General features: G+C 42.0%; 1 protein-coding gene across 1 annotated transcript; it reads left to right on the forward strand.

The window, feature by feature from the left end:
• The first annotated feature begins 3,580 nt into the window (after positions 1-3,580).
• On the forward strand, positions 3,581-13,406 carry LOC145415626 (uncharacterized). The gene is made up of 4 exons (XM_080284847.1): positions 3,581-3,669; positions 10,851-11,019; positions 11,437-11,482; positions 12,286-13,406. Exons 1-4 carry the CDS (start codon positions 3,581-3,583, stop codon positions 13,404-13,406), a joined length of 1,425 nt encoding a protein of 474 aa, XP_080140973.1.
• The last annotated feature ends 9,118 nt before the right edge of the window (positions 13,407-22,524 follow it).

The following is a 22,524-nucleotide window of genomic DNA, read 5'->3' on the forward strand; positions in this document are numbered from 1 at the left end:
ATACGGTTGCACCTTGCCAGATTTCATCCTGAAGTGGGTGAGAACTAAGGGAATGAGTAAATGAGTGAGTGAATGAATGAGTGAAACCGTATAGACTGGATTTAGCTGCCCCTGTGGATGCAGAAAAAAAAAAATCATTCACCTCTCGTAACTAAGACTTCTTTTTACAGAAAAGCAAGAAGTATGGGAAGAGTTTGCACTCTTTTTGTCCTTCATGGAGAAATACATCATATCTCCGTTACGATAGGGAGTTAACTGTAAACTGTTCGTGAATCTCAATCCAGAGCCGTATTTAGCTGCGAATAAGATATATATGTATATACGTTTATTTTCACTCATACAGCCATCAAACCTTTCACAATTACAAGGAATGCTTAAGTAACAAATTACGAAAATGTACAAAAGTACTAGATAAATGTGGGACCTTCAGTAACTGTAGTTTGGGACTTAAGTCTGCGGGAGTGAAGCACCTCGCGTTCGAAAACATTAGGGAGTGTTATCACTGACATGGTGGCTCCAAGGGGATGCGCCTGCATCTAAAAACAAGTGATCTGTGATGGCACATACTTCTTACCGGAACTTTTCACTTTAAAAAAATTGGATATATATAAGTGTTATCACTGACATGGTGGCTCCAAGGGGATGTGCCTGCATCTAAAAACAAGTGATCTGTGATGGCACATACTTCTTACCGGAACTTATCACTTTAAAAAAATGGGATATTTATAAATTAAGCCCCAGGACCGAGAATACACACATTTTGTCATCAACTAAACAGTTTAAGGATATGAATCTCGTTAATATTGACCATGATCTACCGTAAAACCCGCCGACATGTCTTATCTCCTCCAATACCAATACACCAGTCCCGTATGAAGCAACTCCAGCTTGTACTCAGTATGGATGGTGTGTGTTAGCGCCGAAGTGGTGACACGTGGAGGTGGACATTACGAAGGAGGACGGTCGGGCCTTAGAGGACGGACTTAAATGCCCATGACCAGACTCGGATGCATTAAAAAAAAAAAAAAAACGGATGTTTTACTTCGTTTTCCTCGTTCATCCTGCAAACTCAATAAAAAATATGATAATTTTCCTTTGGTAATTATGGTCTTCATACGGTGGTGGAGATCGTACTGTATTGCTCAGGTTCTTTGTTTCTTTCCATTTCCTTTGTTTTATATATTTCTTTCTCTTTTTCCCTTTTTTTACAGTTCTCAGTTTCGTGCCGTTTTTTTCAGTTGTCCAATTCATTTCAGACTTGGTGCAATTTTTCCTTGGATGAATACCCGCAGAAATCTCTCTCTCTCTCTCTCTCTCTCTCTCTCTCTCTCTCTCTCTCTCTCTCTCTCTTATTAAGGTCTTTTATAGGGTTTTATGGGGTCAAAGGTCAAACCGTACTGTATTTACGATCGATTCTCTGCTGTAACTTGGATTTGTCTTTGCAGGAAAAGCTACAACCACAGGTACAATCTACACCCTCTTTTCCTTGTTCTTCCAGAAAACAAATTTAAGCTACGTTAATATTCCTCATGGATTTTTTTTTTTTTTTTTTTTTTTTTTGTAGGAGGAAGAGAGACACGGCTTGACTGAATTCTCTTTTTCTTGTCCTTCCTGCGAAACTTTTTTCTTTCTTCTTCCGCAGAGATGATAGACTCCGGAATCTTCCCATGTTTTTGTTCTTTCTGGAAAAAGGAATCTTGGTAACAAAGCCCTCTCTGATATGTTGTTTTACAGGTTGGACAAAGAAGGGAGAATGCCGAGCCTTCATACACTTCCTGTTCTTCCTGCAAAATAGCCGTAAGTTTGTGTATCTTGGTTCCCTGTTCTGATCCGTCAAGGAGGCTCCCCAGCAAGTTCAACTGACCTGTGTGATTTTCGATACGGCTGGTTTATAGCCTGTATCCTTTGGCGCGTTGTTTATGAAGAGTTTGGCGATATTGGAAGGATTCATATAACACAGAAGGCGACATTAAGCTGGAAAGAAAAAGTAAATCGCTTAATATGTGTTAGGGAGCCTTCTTAACCAGGAAGATTACTGGCCAGGGTTCTCAGGGTGCAGTGGCTTGGCCCACTTTCCCGTTGGTAACCTGAAGAAGGCAACATGAATGCACTGATATCTTCGTCATTTTATACCATTCAGTCCGACCATCTACTTTTCAGCTTTAGTCTTGCTACTTAACCGGCGATTTTATTTAACTTTGGAAAGACACCTCGCACCGAAGGTAGTAATGAAGGCTACGTCTGATTCCTTCAGTTCGAAAAATTCTCTTCTCAGCTGAATAAAATCGTCTGGAGGTAGGAAGAATCGAATGCAAAATACGTCACTTGATTCATGGGGTCAGTCAGTCTACCACTGGACGGTCCGATGCAACTATGGAAAAATCTTTGGTCATAAAGGAGTTAATTAAGGCTATAATTAACTCTTCCAGTTAGAAAAGTATTTCCTCAGCCAAACTAGACTTGTCTGGAGACAGGAATAATGAAGAAGTCATCATACCAATCCAACTTTTAGTAACCATTAGTTTCTTGCTGCTACATCCAGACAATATTATTGAATTTTAGAGAGACTTTTGAAACTAGAGGGGTTATCTAGGACCTTCATTAACCTGTTCACCATCAAACGCTTTTCTGAAGTTCCATAAAATCATCTGGTTGGCGGGGTTAACAGAAACAAGGATATTTGGTCCACAGGGTCCCTTGTATGAGAATAGAGAAATGTGTTCTTGTCATACTAACTTGTCTTAAAATTGCCGCCTCTTCATCTTGAATTGTGAATTGTAACAAATGGTTAGCACTGAAGTATATTGTCAGTTACGAAGGAGTGCAGCTGTAAGGATGTACCGCCTTAACATTAATTACTTTTTTTTTAATTGAACTAAGTGAAATAAGCTGCAAAGGCGCCAAAGCCGGTGCCATGTTAAGGTTAAAGAACCATAGCAAGAGGCAGATTGGCCGTTATTGTTTCCGTGCTCGTTCATTAGATCCTGAATAATAAGAGAATAATACTCTTCAAGAAGCAGGCAACATACTATTACAATGAACCTTCGAGGGACGTAAATGGGATGAAGGAGAAATCAGTCACATGGCCAGCTATAGATAACAGAAACTTTTAAGGTTCCATAGAATGGCATTTAAGATTTTGTAGTTATTGTTTTCTCCCACACAATTGTAAGGTGAATGTAAAGTTGCCGAAATAAATAGTGACACGTCATATACATAAATAGCTGCACAGTGAACAGTGCGACTGTAAATGTGTACAAGGGAAAGGGCGATGCCCTGGAAGGAGGAAATTACAGAGGTGTAAAGCTTTTAGACCAGACAGTGAAGGTAATGGAGAGAATTCTAGAAGGTAGAATTAGAGAAAGAGTGAGTACTGATGAGATGCAGTTTGGGGTGATGCCAGGCAAAAGGACCACTGATGCCACATTCCTTGTTCTACTGCTTTAAGAGAAATATAAAAGAAAGAAAATGGATCTGTACTTTTTGTTGATTTGGAGAAAGCCTTTGACGAGTCTCTAGGGAGGTAGTGAAGTGGCCAATGAGAAAGCTTGAAATCGATGAGTGACTGGTTAGAGCTGTTATGGCTGTGTATCTGTGTGCTCGCACTCAGGTGAAAATGAAGAGTGATTTTAGTGATGAGGTTTCCGAGAATGTTGGTGTGCATCAAGGGTCAGTCTTGAGCCCCTTATTGTCTATCATGGTGCTTGAAGCCCTCTCATGTGATTTCAGATATGGACTCCCTTGGGAGATGATGATGATGACTTGGTGTTGATTGCAGTGAATGAAAGGGATGAGGAGAAAAGACTTAGGACGTGAAGATGGTATGGGACACGAGGGTTTGAGTAAATGCAAATAAAGCAAAGGTGATGGTATCTAGGGCTGATGGCAGTACTGTCAAAGAAAAGGGAGCGTGGCCATGTGAGGTTTGCCACAAGGGCGTGGGAAATAATTCCATCTTGAACAGTATTTGTGACAAGTGGGAGTACAAAAAGGAGTACAAAGGGAAGCAATCAGCAAAAAACATTATGGTCCTTTAGAAGCTGTTTGTTACAGAGTAGACTATGACTACGAGATCTAATTCTACAGTACATGCTGAAGGATTAGGAGAGTAAAGCAAGAAGGCTCCCCCCGCCTTCAAACCCTCCAGTTAAAACTGGCAGGATTGTAGCCGTTATATGGAGTAAGTTGACTACATATTATGTGTTCTGCTGTTATAGTATAACTAGACCACCGTGTTGGAGATCGACGACACTGTCTGTAGTACACGTCAGCTACTCACCGTCACTGCCCGACACTTCCCACCAAAGGTCCTCTGCCACTAGAAGGTGGGAGCTGGTCTGTTATTAAGTGGTAGCGTAAGGTGACAGAAATGAGCAGATTAAATCTCTCTTTATTGGGTACAGAATAATATAACTGCGACCCGATAGATATGTAAGAGCGATACCACCTCCCTTGATAACTATAAAACGTCTTCTGACGCTGTACGCCCTCCGTTCTGACTAGGGCGCGGTGCTGAGGTCAGCTAAAAGTGAGGTGCCAAGCATTTACATATACTCTGGGCTTATGCAAAAAGTAGAGATAAATGACAACTCTACTAGCACATTATACACCTCTATAAAATGGCATTAAGTACATTCACATATACCAACATAATAAATGGTTCCCCAGGACTTTACACTTACGCACTATTCAGATATCTTTTCACTTCTCCTAACCTTCATTTTATAATTGAAACAGGGTGGCACTTATGGTCTGCCATCCACCTTCTTTCTATACCACAGCTAACAGCGAAATGATATTTGGTTGTTCATCATTCACACTTCATTACACACTGTTAATTATGACTAAACAGCTTTAAAAATTATTATGTAAAATGTGTGATACTACAACTTCATATGGAAAAAGATGTTGACACCAGAACATCGCTCGGCCACACCATTGACATCCTTGTCGACATTGTTGTCCTAACTACCGTGTAGCCTAACCAGAGTGTAGGGTAGCTAACTATTCAGGAACATCCACTTGCAATCCGCGAGTACGGACACGTGGTCTCAGTGGGTTCTTTAATTGGCGCCTTAAATAGTAGCCTAAACCACAAACACAGGACAAGACCACAATAAGTAGAAGACCAACGCCAGGACCAAAATAGGAAGGAGAAAGGTATGAAGGAAGATAGGACAGTACATAAGGCTCTAAATCAGTCCTGTTCAGGTGGGAGAGGAAGGTAATCTCCTTTAATACATGAGACAGCCTATTCACATTCAAGGAAGTAACACTGAATGAAGGTAAAAAGGGTCGTAACTGGGATGAGAAGTTCACTGACAAAGCTAGATGATGCTTGCTAGGCAGAACTGCTATCTCTTTACTGTGTAACTCACAAAAATCAGGCGCAATATAGTACCCCTTTACTGTAAGGAATTGATTCTGTGAGGCACAAATCACAGTTACATCCTCTGTCTCAGGAAAGTAAAAGTACTGTTTCGCATGAATATGAGCATGGAAAACTGACTTCAATTTAATGGTTTGGAAAGGTGCAACGTTGCAGAGCAGAGGAAGTATTTGTGTCCAACAAGGCCCTCTTACACTCCTCTACCTTTAATGGTACGAAGACAAATGGAAAGCAGGACATACATGGAGATCAAGAAATGAGGCCTTACACTTCTCAAATTCATCCACAGTCGTTTCTGCTACATATTTCTTGTCATCTGAGACAACTAGCACCTCAGGATCCTTTTCAATAACAACAAGTGTATTATTAGCAGTAGCAAAAGGGAAGGAAATGAACCGCCATGCCTGGTATGTTACAGCATTCCTCATAGGTACCAATATCAGGATGCCTTCATGGGTCAACTGGGCCTCTAACAATGGGTAATAATATTCCAGTTGACTCAGATCAAAGAGTGGCATAAGTCCATGCTTCCACATAGCTATATTAAGTGCATTTGTTAGTATATTAGTAGGCAGCAATAAAGCATTAACCCTGTTCAAATCTGCATCGATTAAGCCGTCCACCATATTGGCTGCATGCTTCTCCAAAGCAGTGGTTGACTCGTCGAGGGCATGTAAGTACTCAGCGAATAACACCAATTTAGCTAGGGTTGGTAGGTTAATTTGGATGTTGTTCACAAGCTCTACTAGATGGTTGGTAGTCCTAAATATCTCGTTAGCTTTGTTAGTGAACTCATCTAACTGTTTATACACATTCATGATTAATTTATTATTGGCTTTAGCGGCCAGTGTCAAGTCATGCATCTGTCTACCCAATTGCACTACATCCTTATCTAATGCCGTGCCAAAGAGTTGTTGAGACAGGATTCCTAGAAAATCCACAAGCCCTCTCTTAGTACGTGCATGGACATGCTTGGAAAGATCAGAGTGTACGTTAGGTAAAGCAACATGCAAGTTAGTAAGCCTGTCGGTGAGCCTGTCTATATGCCTAGTCTGAAGCTCAACAATTCCATGCAAGGTTCGTTCAAAAGCTTCAGTATCAGAGTTCGTCAATCGTGGGTTTCGATTAAACATCTTTCCCACTTCCAACAGTTGCTGTCTGAGATTCGACAAGCCTTTGGAGACCTCCTTGACAATATCTGGCGTTTGGAGATAGCCTTCCATTGGACAGTAGACGCATACTGCATCTTCCACTACCACGACTTCTCCAAGTGGGCTCTTCAGTGCTCCTGGCATTAACGCAGTCGTGTCCGTGTCCGACGTCTTTCCATAGGTCCACCCCAAGCAACGCTCGAGGAGTATGAGCCACAGCCACATTTTTTTTCTGCATGAGAAGATACTCCCTTAATCACTCTTGTTGTGGGATCGTAGCTTGCTGCGATACTCTTGGTTAGGGACAGGTACGGACGACGACATAGACTGCGACGAAGACAGAGGGGACAACACTTCAGACGCAGGGTTAGTTAGGCCACCGCTGCCACCAGTTTAATGTATCAGACCACTGCTAGCACCAAATATCGTGCCACCGCTAGCACCAAATTTATGAGTCAGTTTAGCTGCTAATCCCACCGCTGCCACCAATTTAATGTAGCCGTTTATGGAGTAAGTTGACTACATATTATGTGTTCTGCTGTTATAGTGTAACTAGACCACCGTGTTGGAGATCGACGACACTGTCTGTAGTACACGTCAGCTACTCGCCGTCACTGCCCGACATTTCCCACCAAAGGTCCTCTGCCACTAGAAGGTGGAAGCTGGTCTGTTATTAAGTGGTAGCGTAAGGTGACAGAAATGAGCTGATTAAATCTCTCTTTATTGGGTACAGAATAATATAACTGCGACCCGAGAGATATGTAAGAGCGATACCACCTCCCTTGATAACTATAAAACGTCTTCTGATGCTGTACGCTCTCCGTGCCGACTAGGGCGCGGTGCTGAGGTCAGCTAAAAGTGAGGTGCCAAGCATTTACATATACTCTGGGCTTATGCAAAAAGTAGAGATAAATGACAACTCTACTAGCACATTATACACCTCTATAAAATGGCATTAAGTACATTCACATATACCAACATAATAAATGGTTCCCCAGGACTTTACACTTACGCACTATTCAGATATCTTTTCACTTCTAACCTTCATTTTATAATTGAAATAGGGTGGCACTTATGGTCTGCCATCCACCTTCTTTCTATACCACAGCTAACAGCGAAATGATATTTGGTTGTTCATCATTCGCACTTCATTACACACTGTTAATTATGACTAAACAGCTTTAAAAATTATTATGTAAAATGTGTGATACTACAACTTCATATGGAAAAAGATGTTGACACCAGAACAGGATGAAGTGGGAAAAACCACCATGCATCATGGAAAAACTGACATGGAAATTTCATAGGAAAGACTGAAAAAAAAAAGTTGCATCCAATAATGCTTTATTTATAAAGTACCAGTTTGAATACCCTGAAAGAGAAAGTAGTAAAGTAATATGAATAATCACATCTATAAATAACTAAAGCATGACATGTGTACAGTAGGTATGTTGAGTCAATGGGGCTTCTGTAGAAACAACTTGGAAATTGCACAGTGTACACTGTGGAAGTTAAGGGGTGGTGCGGCAGCCTTGCCTAGCGCTTTTAACCTGCCCCGTGGTAATGAGGTACATGTGCGTCGGCCCCTATAAATACAGACAGTGTCATTGACGTACAGTACATAGTACACTCGGCAAGAGTTCCAACTAGACCACCTGGTTGCGGGATTTGGATAACGTGGCAACAGCGCGTCCCCGTGTGTGTGTGTGTGTGTGTGTGTGTGTGTGTGTGTGTGTGTGTGTGTGTGTGTGTGTGTGTGTGTGTGTGTGTGCCCGACAATTTTTCGAATCACTAAGCTTCATCCTCCGAATTGTATTATGTAGCCATTGTATTATGCTTTGATATAGGCTAATAAATATTTTGTGATTGTTTGGGATAATGGGCTGAGCACTATAATATTTATAAAGTCTGAGTTATATAAAGTAATTCTCTTGCCTTATAGCGTGAACCACAATATAGGTTGAGTTGTGGTTCAGAAACAGAGGGCAAGTTCACCCACAAATGGCACGATGTAGGGGGAAGGGGGGAGTATGGGAGTGAGTGGCCAACAGTTATACATTCTTAGTCATCACAGTAGAGTTATTAAGGTGTCAATGATATCCTGTATCCTAAAGAATAATAAACCTTTTTATTTTTATAATCTGTATATAGACCCGAGTACACACTTTAAATTACACCAGAAATAGGATACCCCCTCCCTCATTCACGGAAAACATGACTGCTCCATCACCTTGACCCAGTCTCTCTCTCTCTCTCTCTCTCTCTCTCTCTCTCTCTCTCTCTCTCTCTCTCTCTCTCTCTCCAGGTGACTATCAGTACACACACACATTATCATTTTTTGCTAATGAGTAATTATGTTGCATTTAATATGTTACCTAAAATTTAATACTGTCAAAAACAAGTGCAATACATAACCACCTCACATTACGGATTACGTTAACCAATAAGCAATACTTATTTCCATACTCTATGTTTCAGTAATAGTCATGGGATAGCCATACCCCCACAGTGATATTTTCGTTAATGTTAAAGGTAATTATGTGTTCAGTCGCAGATACCAGTTAGAGGGGAGGTGGCTACTAACACCCCCAGTCTTCATAGCTACGCCGGTGAGTTGTAGTGTTACTTTAGAGGTTTCTGCTCCTCCAGTTATGTCAGTAATGAATGCTAACATACTGATGAACAGCCACTTCTTATGAAAAACAGAAACAGCCTAAATGGAACTCTCGAAATACATTATGGACCATATTGTGGGAGCTTCGCAATTCTCACGCTCCAGTCACAGTCTTGGTCCGTTTGTTTCAGTATTGCCAGCCTGACAGTGTGCGGTGCTAATGAACATGCTATTAATGTTAGTTCTAAATATTTCCATATGGAACAAAGGAATTCAAAGCAGGATTTCATTCAGTACACAGAATGCCAAATGCAATATGTGTGTGTGTGTGCTTGTGGGTGTGGGACAATACGTGTGGTGGGGGTGGGGCTATCGTGAGTATGAATTATGTGTCATAATGGTAAAATGGGTGTGTGCATATGTGGTTAAGGACGTCCAAGAGTGATATGTAATTTTCGCCTTTAACACTTGATGACACGCGCCTCAGTATTTATTTAGGTTCTTCTTATAATGTTGTAGCATGTTACATGATTATACTGCATATGATTATGTTTTGAGGGTGGAACCTGAAACACCAACTGTAATTATGAATTCATATTACATGAATAACTATTTCTTCCAGGAGAAAATAATGTTATTTTAATGTTTATTACAAAATTACACTATAGGAACTTGTTTTTAATGTTACTGTAGCTTACCGAATTCCCTGCGATCAGTTTATAAAGTTATACTATAGCATAGATTTATGCGCTACATCCGTTATATATTGTTAACTATGTCATGAAGGCTTATACAGTGGACGTTCACATAAACTGCTTCGAAAAGGCAGCAAGTTCAGTTTTTAGTTGTTTGCGAAGTTCATGTATTTATTGGTGTGGTTATAAATCCAGCTGTCCTTTGCTGGCCAATGTAATTCCTTATAAAATGAAAGTGGTCAAGTATAAAACCAATACCCTATGTCGCACAGTAGGTTGAAAATGATCACTGATAATCATATATGATTACAGCATGACCCTCCCGGATGACCACACCCAGAATATTTGTTTTATTTATTTTAATGCTGGGCCACTTGGAACGGATAGGAGTAAATGACACGACAGCCCACGCGGATTTGTTGAATATAACCTAGCCAGAATGAAGTTTCTTAATAAGATGTGTGGGTGTATGGTTACCAGGTAAAAGTGAGAACTTAAACACAAACACACACACACACACACACACACACACACACACACACACACACACACACAGAGGGAGAGAGAGAGAGAGAGAGAGAGAGAGAGAGAGAGAGAATCTAAAAATAAATATGGTGGGGAATTGTAAGAATTACGGTAAACAGACAGGTTGAGGAAAAACTGATTGGAGAGTGTGGAAGAGCAGTAGGTAGATAAAAGCCAGAGTATAGAGCTGTGTTGATCGTATGCCTGACACCAGGGTCCTCACATGGGGGGGCAGGGGGGGGCATTTGCCCGGGGGCGGCACTTTAAGGGGGGCGGCAATTCTAGCCTGGCCTTGTCACCCACAAGGCTGACAATAATAATAATAATAATAATAATAATAATAATCAAGGTCAAAGAAGCCTGAATTATTTATATTATTTTTATTATTAAAAATGCTATTTTCTGTGTCTTGAAGGCCTGTCCAGATATTGTTTTAAATAGTATGAAATTAATATTTATTACTCTCCTTTTCTCAGATTCTACTTGCTAGTTGCTATGCCACCAAAGCGTGTTCGGTTAAGTGGGAGCGCATACAAGAAGATGAGAAAGAAGCGAAAGATGGAAGACGAGAAGCTTGCTGGTTCATTAGAAACCTTCATTGTGACGACTAAGAAGAGTGAAACTTGTGTTCTAAATGAAGATCTCGTGAGTGAATGTGAAGATACGGAGGAAGAGGAATTTAGGAGTTCATATGAGTCTTAGCCTATTACGGAAGGGAAAGAAACCAGTGCTCAGGAGGCTGAGGAGGGTAAGGAAGAAACTAATTGCGAGGGAAGAGCAGGACTTGAGTATATTCAAAGAAGAGACTTTGGTTTGATTCCATTTGGGCACTTGACATCTGACGTCCGTGATGCTCTTGTTTCTATTGGAGCTGAAAATTTTCAGAATTCAAAAGGGCCCTTTGTTACTGGAAGTAAGGGTAGAAAAATGACTGAGGCATGGTTCTACAGAAAACTTGCAGATGGTAAAGGTGAAGTTGTGAAGAGAACATGGCTACTCTACTCACCATCCAAAGAAGCAGCCTACTGTTTTTGCTGCGTTCTATTTTCGCACACTTCACAGAATGCAATTTCCAAGTTCGAGTCACCGGAAGGATTTAATGGTGGAGGTAAGTGGAAGGACAGTACTCCAATAGCTGTACATGAGAGTACAACCTGGCATAGAAAAGCCTTTCTTGCATGGAAAGAGGCTGAGGAGCACCTAAGAGAGGAGAAGGGTATTGATAAGGAATTTGTTCGGCAAGTGAATGCTGAGAGAGAGAAAGGAAGACAGATACTGTTGCGAATTATTTCCTGTATCCGGTTCTTGGCTTCCAGAAATTTGGCATTTCAAGGAAGCATTGACTATATTGGCACAGTTGACACAGCAGATAGGAAAAGGGAAGGCAACTTCATGGCACTAATACGATTCATTGCTGACTTTGATCCAGTTCTCAAAGAACACTTGAATAAACACACAGATGGGGCTAAAGGAAGGGCTACATACTTATCTCCAGTGACACAAAATGAATTCATTGCCTTGCTGGCAAATACCATTCGAGAAAAACTTGTGGCAGATGTCAAGGAAAGCAAGTACTATGGTGTCATGTGTGACTCTACTTCAGACATCTCACACCAGGATCAGCATTCCTTAGTAGTACGCTAAGTAGTTCTGAAAGAAGGCCAATTTGTTGTGAAAGAGACATTTCTAGGCTACATGAAACTTGGGGGAAAAAATGCTGAAGCTATTGAGGAAGGGATTCGTAATGGTTTAGAGTCTTTCGGTCTGGACTTCAACAATTGCAGGGCTGTTTGTTTTGATAATGCCAGTGTCATGGTTGGGAAACACAAAGGCGTTCAACGTCGACTGTGTGAAAAAAAAACTCAAAAACTGTGTTTATTAACTGTAACAATCATAGCCTCAACTTAATAGGCGCAGATGCAGTTAAGACTGATGTGGGTTCAATGACTTTTTTCAATGTTCTCAACGAAGTTTTCAATTTCTTCAGCAGAAGCACAGAAAGGTGGGATGCACTGAAGAAAGTTACTGCTATAACTCTGAAGAGTAGCACTGACACACGATGGAGCTCTAGGGCAGATGCCACCAATGCCCTTGAGACTGAATTCAATGGTGTGCTGGAGTCTCTAGAAAATATATCTTCATCAGACAACTTCACAGCTGGGTCACGGGCAGACAGTGAGGCCCTTTTGAAAGGAATTCTCAGTTTTGAATTCTTGGCATTTCTCTCATTCTGGACCCCTGTTTTGAGAAAGGTGGATATTGTTCAAAAACGCCTCCAGTGTCCTGAGATGACTTTTAAGGACGCTCATGAAGACCTTGAAGCATTAGCAACATGGTTACAAGAGAACCGGGATAACAGTGCCCAGGAAGCAGTCACGAAAAGCATAGAACTGTGCAATAAGTGGGATGTAGAAATTGCAATAAAACGAGTGCGCCGAAAAAAGTGTATGCCTGGAGAGTTGGCCAGGGATGAACCACTAACCCCTCATCTTGACATGAAGCGAAAACTTCTTTTAGCAGTTGATAGACTTGTTGTAGAAGTGCAGTCAAGAAGTGCTCGACTTCAAGAGATAGATGGTCGTTTTGGAGTTCTTTTTCGCCCTCAAGAGTTGTTTTGTAAAACGGAACAAGAAATTGACGCTGTTTGCAAGGACATGGCCCAAAAATATGATGAAGACATATCATCTTCAGAGCTCTGTCAAGAAGTGCAAGATTTGAAGTTCTTATTGAAGAAGAGAACACCAGAAACTGCTCCAGAACTCCTTGCTTTTATTGATAAATATGGGGAAGGATTCGCAAACCTTCGTGTTGCACTGAGACGTTTATTGACTGTAGGGATATCAGTTGCTTCCTGTGAAAGGTCGTTCAGCAAACTGAAACTTATCAAAACATATCTGAGGAGTTCCATGGGCCAAGATAGACTGTCAAATCTTGCACTTCTTAGCACTGAATCCGACACTCTAATGGATATGAACTTTGATGGCATCATTCATGAATTTGCCAGAAGCAAAGCAAGAAAATTCCTAATGTAATCCTTTGATCCATTTGATATCTTATGATGATGACATTATTATGGCAATTGTTTTATTTTTAAATAAATATTTACAGAATATAGTAACACAATTACATTGCAGTCTGAAGGATGTTTTACAATTATTTATGAAAAAATAAAGTTTTCTCTTTATTTTCTACTATATTAAACTGCACACACAGGAAATGCACCTTTTATTAAGTATCCTATAAATACTCAGTATTATATAATTAAGTGTCCTATAATCATGTTGCCCAAATTAGGGTCATAGGCAGTAATGGGTGGTGGAGGTTGGAAGTGCTAATGAAGAGGGGGGGGGGGCGCCACTGAGAACTTTGCCCTGGGGCGGCACAAAGGCATGTAAGGGCTCTGCCTGACACTTCTCTGTATGACTTACCAGGCATTTTGTATTCATAAAATTTAATGATAGAGAAAAGATTTCTGGAGGCCACAGTACTCTAATGCATATGTATAAATATATTTACGAAATGTATAACAAACATACTTTTATAGTTTCACTAAACAATTTTAATAATATTAAGAAAACATTTAGAAATCAATTGATATGGTAACAATACGTCTGGATGAACGCATATTACCAACAGTTACATCACTGTTTATGAAGCCTTACAATCCCAATAATATATACAAATAGCGCATAATGAACCATAACATGAAAAACGGCGGCTTTTCCCGAAGCGTCAAAGATATTAGAAATGAAACTATATGAGCGATGTGTTAATATTCTATTCACGTGTAGTTAAAACTGTAGGAACATCTACGAGGAGGCTAGACGTGGACATGTCACCGTCAATGTCAGGGGGTGGGTGAGCATCCACGGCATGGGTGACGCCACCAGGATAGAAGGGAGTTTCACTGTTGAAAAATGCATTTAAATTTTGCTGGAATTTTCACTCTCCCCAGTCAGGAGTGGAACTATCCGTTTCCTCCCGACCCTATAATTTTTGTTCAGGACCACTCCCCAATCCACACGGCGAGAAGAGTCTCGGAATGGTTTAGAGGGCGAGAGGACTTGCAGCTGCTCGACTAGCTCCGTAAGGGAGCAGAAATGAACTCCATCAAAATGTTTGGGAGAATATGGTTAACTGTTGGGAGCCTGAGAGAGAACGGACACTAGATGAACTACTGGCCCACATCCATGCCTAGTGGGAACTGTTCAGAAACCAGCAGCAGCTCATACGGAACTATGTCGCCTCTATGCCAAACAGACTGTGGGAGGTGATCGAGAAGGAGGATGGTTTGACCTCCTACTAATGAATGAGTTCCATGCAAATCTTTTTTTGTTTTGTTTTTCATTATTATCCTCTGATTATAATGGATATTATTCCGTGCAGTATAACAATCTAACAGTAACTTTAATAACTTACTATAACTATCTGACAATATAACCGATACGACACTATCTTATATATTTTGCTCACTGACATGACTATTATTACGGGGCACTTATACAGGAATTAGTGACGTTTATGTGCATTTTTCTTAACGCAACTTCCCTGTTACAATAGCAGGTTTTTTTCCATTAAAATATGATGCTTTCTTGATAGGCATAATAACAACTCTAGACAGTTTGCCAACTCGCTAGACATCTTGCAACCTGCTGACATGCCTAAGGTGCTGTTTTCCAATCGTGATAAAGATTTTTAAAAAAAATACGCAGGAATAAGTTGGTCAGTGTGTGATCAATAACAAATACCGGTAAACTACTAACAACTGCACTTGCTGTCTGTTCGATGTAGTTTTAAGTGAATGTCCACCATGACATCACTTATATAACCTATTACTTAACTCAAAGCTACAGTATAACGTAACATACTGATCAAAGGAAATCCGATAATCTAAGCTTAAGAAACGCTGCGCCTACAACGTATTTATATGAATGTTATAATATGGTAATATTTCTTTCTGAAATATTGTTATTCATGTATTTTGCCACACACAATGCATTTTTCTAATATTATAGTGTTTGTTTTTATATGGTGTTTCAGGTTTCACCCTCAAAACATAATCATATATAATATAATAATGTAACATGCTACAGACTTAAAAAGAGAACCTAAATAAATACTGAGGTGTGTGTCATCAAGTGTTAAAAGGCGAAGATTACATATCACTCTTGGACGTCCTTGGCCTGGTATGCACACACCCATACCACCAGTATGACATATTTCATACTCACGATACTCCCCCCACCCCCACCACACGTATTGTCCCATACCCACACACACACACACACACACACACACACTCGGTGGTGCAGTGGTAAAGCTCTCGCTTGCCATCTGGTGGACGGGAGTTCGCGCCTCGCTCAGGTTGCGAAAAGTTTCACTGACGAAGTGGGTGGTTACTGTCCCCCTTGAGCAAGGGGACGGGTGTGTGCGTGTGTGAAGGTCACAGCCTTGCCCTTAGATCGGACTATATGAGCTCTCAGCTCCCTTCCGGGAGGGTAAAAGCTGACGATCACGACCATCAACTGATCCTGACCGACCCGGTGAATTACACACACACACACATACTGTATTTGGCATGCTGAGTACTGAATGAAATCCTGCTTTGAATTCTGTTGTTCCAAATGGAAATAAGCATATAGAACTAACATTAATAGCATGTTCATTAACACTACACACTGTCAGGCTGGCAATATTGAAACAAACGGACCAAGACTGTGACTGGTGCGTGACAGTTGCAAAGCTCCCACAATATGGTCCATAATGTAGTTTGAGAGTTCCATATAGGATGTTTCTATTTGTCATAAGAAATGGCTGTTCATCAGTATGTTAACTTTAATTACTGACATAACTGGAGGAACAGGAACCTCTGCAGTAACACTACAACTCACCAGCGTAGTTATGAGGACTGGGGGTGTCAGTGGCCACCTCCCCTCTAACTGGTATCCGCGACTGAACACATAATTACCTTTAACATTAACGAAAATGTCACTGTGGGGGTATGGCTACCCCATGACTAGTACTGAAACATAGAGTATGGAAATAAGTATTGCTTATTGGTTAACGTAATCCGTAATGTGGGGTGGTTATGTATTGCACTTGTTTTTTTTACACTTAAATTTTAGGTAAACATATTAAATGAAACGTTATTACTCATTAGCATAAAATGATAATGTGTGTGTGTACTGATAGCCACCTGGAGAGAGAGAGAGAGAGAGAGAGAGAGTCGAGGTGGTGGAGGAGGCTGCATGTTTTCCGTTAACGAGGAAGGGGGTATCCTATTTTTGGTGTAATTTAAAGTGTGTAATCGGGTCAATATATAATAAAAATAAATAGGTTTATTATTATTTAGGATACAGGATATATTGACACCTTAATAACTCTACTGTGATGACTAAGAATGTATAACTGTTGGCCACTCACTCCCATACTCCCCCCTTCCCCCTACATCGCGCCGTTTGTCGTGAAGTTGCCCTCTGTTTCTGAACCACAACTCAGCCTATATCGTGGTTCACGTCACAAGGCAAGAGAATTACGTTATATATCTCAGACTTTATAAATAGTATAGTACGCAGCCCATTATCCCAAACAATCACATAATATTTATTAGCCTATATCAAAACATAATACAATGGCTACATAATACAATTCGGAGGATGAAGCTTAGCGATTCGAAAAATTGTCGGGCACACACACACACACACACACACACACACACACACGGGCATGCGTTGTTGCCACGTTACCCAAATCCCGCGACCAGGTGGTCCAGTCGGAACTCTTGCCGAGTGTACAGTACGTCGGCAATTTGATATATTTGCCAAAATTAAAAATTCAAATTAGGCGCCAAAAAATCGGCTGCGATATTCACGCGCATTTCTAGGCCTCTCTAGGCATTCCTATATCATCTGTATACCCAACAAGAGTGTTTTTTGGCTCGAGTAGCATTGTTACAGATGAAGAAAACAAAGATCTACCTCAACTCAATGGGTGTCGGAGGCGGCCAATAAAGTCTATGGGCGTTACTCCCAAGCTTTCAACAACCACCTGGTCAGGGAGAGTCGACCTCAGAATCGACCTAAAAGGCTTCTGTGAGTACTTTTATGGTTGTTCTCCATGTTTTCTTATAATTTCTAACCAATCTAGCAAAAAAAAAAAAAAAGGCGAAAATCGGCTGGTGCCACGGCATCAAGAGGGTCCAAAGTCTGCTGGCACTCAGCAGGTGAAGGTCGGCAGCAGTCAATCAGGCCCCAGCTCCATTCATGCCACTGAGACAAGCAACTTTCCCATGCAGGACAAACACACAAGTTACCTCCTGAAGCAGTGACCCCTGGTGCATTAATAAAAATCCCGATGGTGGTCGCTTAACTTACAAGGACCCTCAGTGATTCACAGCCCATCACTGGTCGAAAGTAAGAGTAGTGATCATTCACTCAGGGCTATCTGTGCATATCTAAGTCTGTGCTTATACTATATTTGCATTTAATAAATTGATCCAGGCTTGGAGGAAAAAACTTGTATGTACACAAGCGTTTTATTCAGGAGTAAACATAACCCGCCACATGCCAGACACTTTCAGCTCTATGTGTCACCCTCTTGCCGGCCAAATTTCAATTTTTTTTGCTAAAATGATAGATTTTGAAGTGAAGAAAACGGATATCACCATGAAAAAACTCACCGGAGGTCAGAAGTGTGTTTTCTGTAGCCCAACCGCCCGCCTTCATGTGTGTGTGTTAGCGCTGTAATCTCCAGCAGTTGTGAGAGAAAACCCGTTTTCTATGGAAGGTAAACTCAGGTATTCTCACCAACGTGACTCGGGGAAGGTATAGGAATGTTCTTTACACTTTTCTGTCCATTTCACATGCACATTTTTGTTTGTTTTCACAGGATTTCACAAATAAAGCGTCTTTTTTTTCGCAAATAAATCACTTAGTACTTCTACACATGTCACACTACACGGATCTCTCTCTCTCTGTGGCTGCACTGTCTAACAGGTATGAGAAAATATGTACAACTTCACAATGTACAGCCCTTTTGCTTACGATATATTATTTACAACATGCTTTCAGTATACACAGATATTATAAGAATATTTCTGAATGTCTCGCTGTGCATACATCGTCTTACGTTTACGAGAACATTATGTAAAACTTGACTTCACTACATACAGTCCTTACCCTTAGGAGAAAATATTTACGTGCCTTCACTGTATGCAGTACTTATAACATTTTCTGAGCGTCTTTTTCGATACTTACAACACTTTTTGAGCGTCTTTCTGTCGCTCGTGATTACCACACTATTGTTACTCAATAGTTAGCGAGAGTGTGGTACTCCTCAAAGCATGGGAATATACACAGGCCTACGTTACACTCTGCACACATATATCTTGAGTCCTTCCATACAGTGTTGTTTGCACACACGTGACACCTCCGCTGGGGATTTTGCTGCATTGCACTTGGAGGGACGATCCTGGGGAAGTGTCTAGTGGTAAGGTAGACAGGTGTGGTGGCGGTGGCGGGCGGCACTTTTATCTTCCCAATATACCCCCACTATCTCCCGCACCAGCTCACGAATATCCCTCGAAGGTCTCCTGGATGCCAGAGGTATGTGCGTGGAGATAGTGAGCGTTGAGGACGGTGATGTCGAGGAGGTGGAAGAATGATTTCTTATACCACTTCATTATGGGCCTGGCACAGTTCATGCTGGAAATCATTGCGTCAGGTTGATCCACCTGTCGCATGTTCACATTGTAGGCCAAAACAGGTTCTGGCTTCCAGACGTGGCGCCGCTCTTCTGCCCTGTACTCTACACTGTCTGTGTGGTGTACAAGAGGCCGATGAACTGACGAGAGGAGGAAGACTTCACGGTTGTGGTGCCATGCTGTGGTAAGGATATTATTAGCCCTGTATAAAACAACTTCGTTTTTCTGAAGCCTCATCCCCACCTTCACCATGTGCCGACGGTTCTTTATGGTGCCGCACAGACCAGTTTCCTGCAGGTGAAGGTACATGGCGAGAAGGGGGTTTGTGTACCAGTTGTCCAGGTACAGGACGTGCCCACAATGAAAGTATTCCTCGATCATCGTCTTTACCACTGCCCCTGACAGTCTCAAGTGTCTGTCTTCTGTGATGTCCATCTGAACACCTATATACAGGACTGTCTGCACATACTCAGTCCTACAGTCGCACATCATGAAGATTTTGAAGTCAAACCTGTGTTTTTTGCTGGGGATTTACTGTTGGAATGCGATATTACCTCTCCGTAGCACGAGACTCTCGTCTATGGCGAGGTCTCGGTATGGAGAGAAGGTAAAGAATTTCTCTCACAGGTGATCAAAAACTGACGTATCCTCCTCATCCTGTCCGTGTTGTTTGCATTAATTGGGTCAAGGGTGTAAAAAAAAATGTAGGCAGCTCACGATGTATTGAAATCTATTCCTCCCCATCACCTTGCCAAAAATTGGTGTTGCCATTATTGGATCCACAGTCCAATAGGAAGGAAGCTGATTTTTTTTTTTTTTACCCCCATCAAAAGAACAAGTGCTAGGAACAAGTACTGTCATGTCTGGTTCAAACAATTGGCTGTGTGGGGTCTGTGTCGTTCCCCCACGCTCAGATGTTGCAAAGGCGTTGGTAAGGGCTACAATTTTCAACACAATGTCCACAGGGAAATAATTTATAAAAAACTGCAGCATACTTGAGCAAGGTCACGATCAGGAACAGTACACCCGACCACACTGTCGTGGGTGAACTAGTGAATCTGTGGGACATAGTCACTCCCACCCAACCACTCCCACGTCGTTTCCTCCTCATCATTGCCTCCGTCATCCTCGGGCCGTGGGGAAGTGTGGGGAATGAGGAAACACTTTCACGTGAGGTGCTGGGAAGTGTGAGGAATTGAGAACACTTTCACGTGAGGTGCTGGGAAGTGTAGGGAATGGGGGAACACTTTCACTTAATGTGCTGGGAAGTGTGGGGAATGTGGGAACACTTTCATTTGAGGTGCTGGGGAGTGTAGGGAATGGGGGAACACTTTCACGTGAGGTGCTGGGAAGTGTGAGGAATGTGGGAACACTTTCACGTGAGGTGCTGGGAAGTGTGGGGAATGGAACACTTTCATTTGAGGTGCTAGGAAGTGTGGGAAATGGGGGAACACTTTCACATGGTGCCGGGTGTGGGGAATGGGGAAACACTTTGTCCTGAGATGCTAGGCTGAGCTGGGTCACGTGGGTGCGACGGAGAGCACTGGCAAGATGACTCGCTCTCCCCCAACAACGGAATTTTCCCAAATCAGCCCGTCTTCCTAGGCTTCCCCAGCCACACACGAACAGCTGAACTCTCACCTTTCTGCCCGCCTTCCTCCTCCTCCTCCTCGTCACGACGTGCAGGTGGCCCCGTTCCTCGTGTTGCCCTAGCTAGCATACTCCACATACCTAGATTTACGTGGTGAGGGAATTTCGTCATCACCGCTGCTCTCCTCATCAGGCTGGATGTAGTCTTTATCGTGCACGTCGTCGTCCACGTCACTTTCCACCTTTGTAAGGAACCTTCAGGAGCTCCTGAATCTCCTCATCTGCGAGACCGCGACTAGACATGACTGCATTGTATGGCAGACACAAACAGTAAGGCAGAGCGAGCATGAGGAGGGAGCGCATGGGTGCATGGGCCTGACCGCCTGAGGCAAGGAAGAGGAAGGGTTGCTCTACAAGCACACCAATTTTTGCGTGGTACTTTGAAAAATGTGGCCACAATGAATTTGTGAAATTTAAGCCTTTTTATAATGGCACTGGCACTGACCACGGAATCATGTCACACCGTTTTAAAATGGCACTGGCACGCTGTGGGTTAAGTTGGGGGTTAGATGACAGATACTTAAGAGATGTTGTGGTACTGGAGGTGGACTGAGATAATGCTGATTTTGTGTGTGTCTTATGTCAGGGAGAGCACGTGGAGATTGTCAAGAGTGAAAGGATTTATCTAGCCGGTGAGTCTCTTGAGTGTGTGTTAGAGTTTTGTTACTTGGAAGATATGTTATGTGCCAAAGGTGGGGCTGGAGCTAGCTCTGTAGCTTGAGTGAGGAGTGATTGGAAGAGGTTCAGGGAGCTGTTGCCTGTCCTTACATTGAGAGGGCTCTTCCTCCATGCTATGGGATCTTTGGAGCAGCATGTGTTAGAAATGTAATGCCATATGGTAGTGAGACCTGGGCAGTAAAGGCTGTTCGTGGGTTCAAGCGTACAGTACAGAAATGACAATGATTGGGTAGATGTGCAGTGCGTCCTTGAATGCAAGGCCTTGGAGAATAGGTTTACGAGGAAGAGATGAGGGGAATGGTAAGACTAGAGTGTACTGGTGTTGTGATGAGGAGGAGTAGAATGAGATGACTGAGATGGTTTGGGCATGTGGAGGGGATGGGGGATAACAAATGGGTGCAGAAAGCGAGAAGTGTGGACGTTTAGGGTAGGGTTGCGGGAGGCAGACCGAAAAAGACCTGGGACGTCACAGAGTGTGACCTCAGGAACAAGGGACTGAATAGGGAGGCTGCCAGAGATCGAGCAACATGGAGAGCTGCCAATAAGTGACCAAGGCCAACGCATGCAAACATGTTGGAGCATTAATAAACGAAACGAACGGAGAGTGAACTATACCTTTCTAAATCTGCTAGCCCAAAAATGATTGATGAGTTGTAACGGTAGATTAACACTAGAATATGATTATGATCGAGCAGTGATATAGAAATGGCATACAACCTTAACATTGCCCTTGTTCTGCCACCGAGCTAAGTAAAAGAAGCTGCAAAAAGGGCGAAAACCAGGGTAAAGTTAAGTTAAAAGAACTGTAGTGATACTGTCTTCGGAGTCCCACAGAATTTTCAAAATGTCATGTCAGGATAATAACTGCAATTTAAAAGTAGAGCACTGCTATTTTCCACCACTGTTGACCTCCGAGGTAATTTGAGGTCACCAGTCGGAGGTCGTTTGAGGTCACCAGTAACAGTAAACAAGTGCGCAGAAATACTGTGTGCTAGTCTGTGAAAGTTGAAAATGAGAATTCCTGGACCTCTTATCATCCCTATTCAAAAGCAGAAGAGGTACATGATATTTCTGGAGTAGAAAGTTTGAACTAGAACAAATAGGATTAGAGTATTCGGCTT

Source organism: Coenobita brevimanus, chromosome 103 (genome assembly GCF_032717465.1).
Source record: "Coenobita brevimanus isolate Jiangsu-jjx chromosome 103, ASM3271746v2, whole genome shotgun sequence".
NCBI lineage: Eukaryota > Metazoa > Arthropoda > Malacostraca > Decapoda > Coenobitidae > Coenobita > Coenobita brevimanus.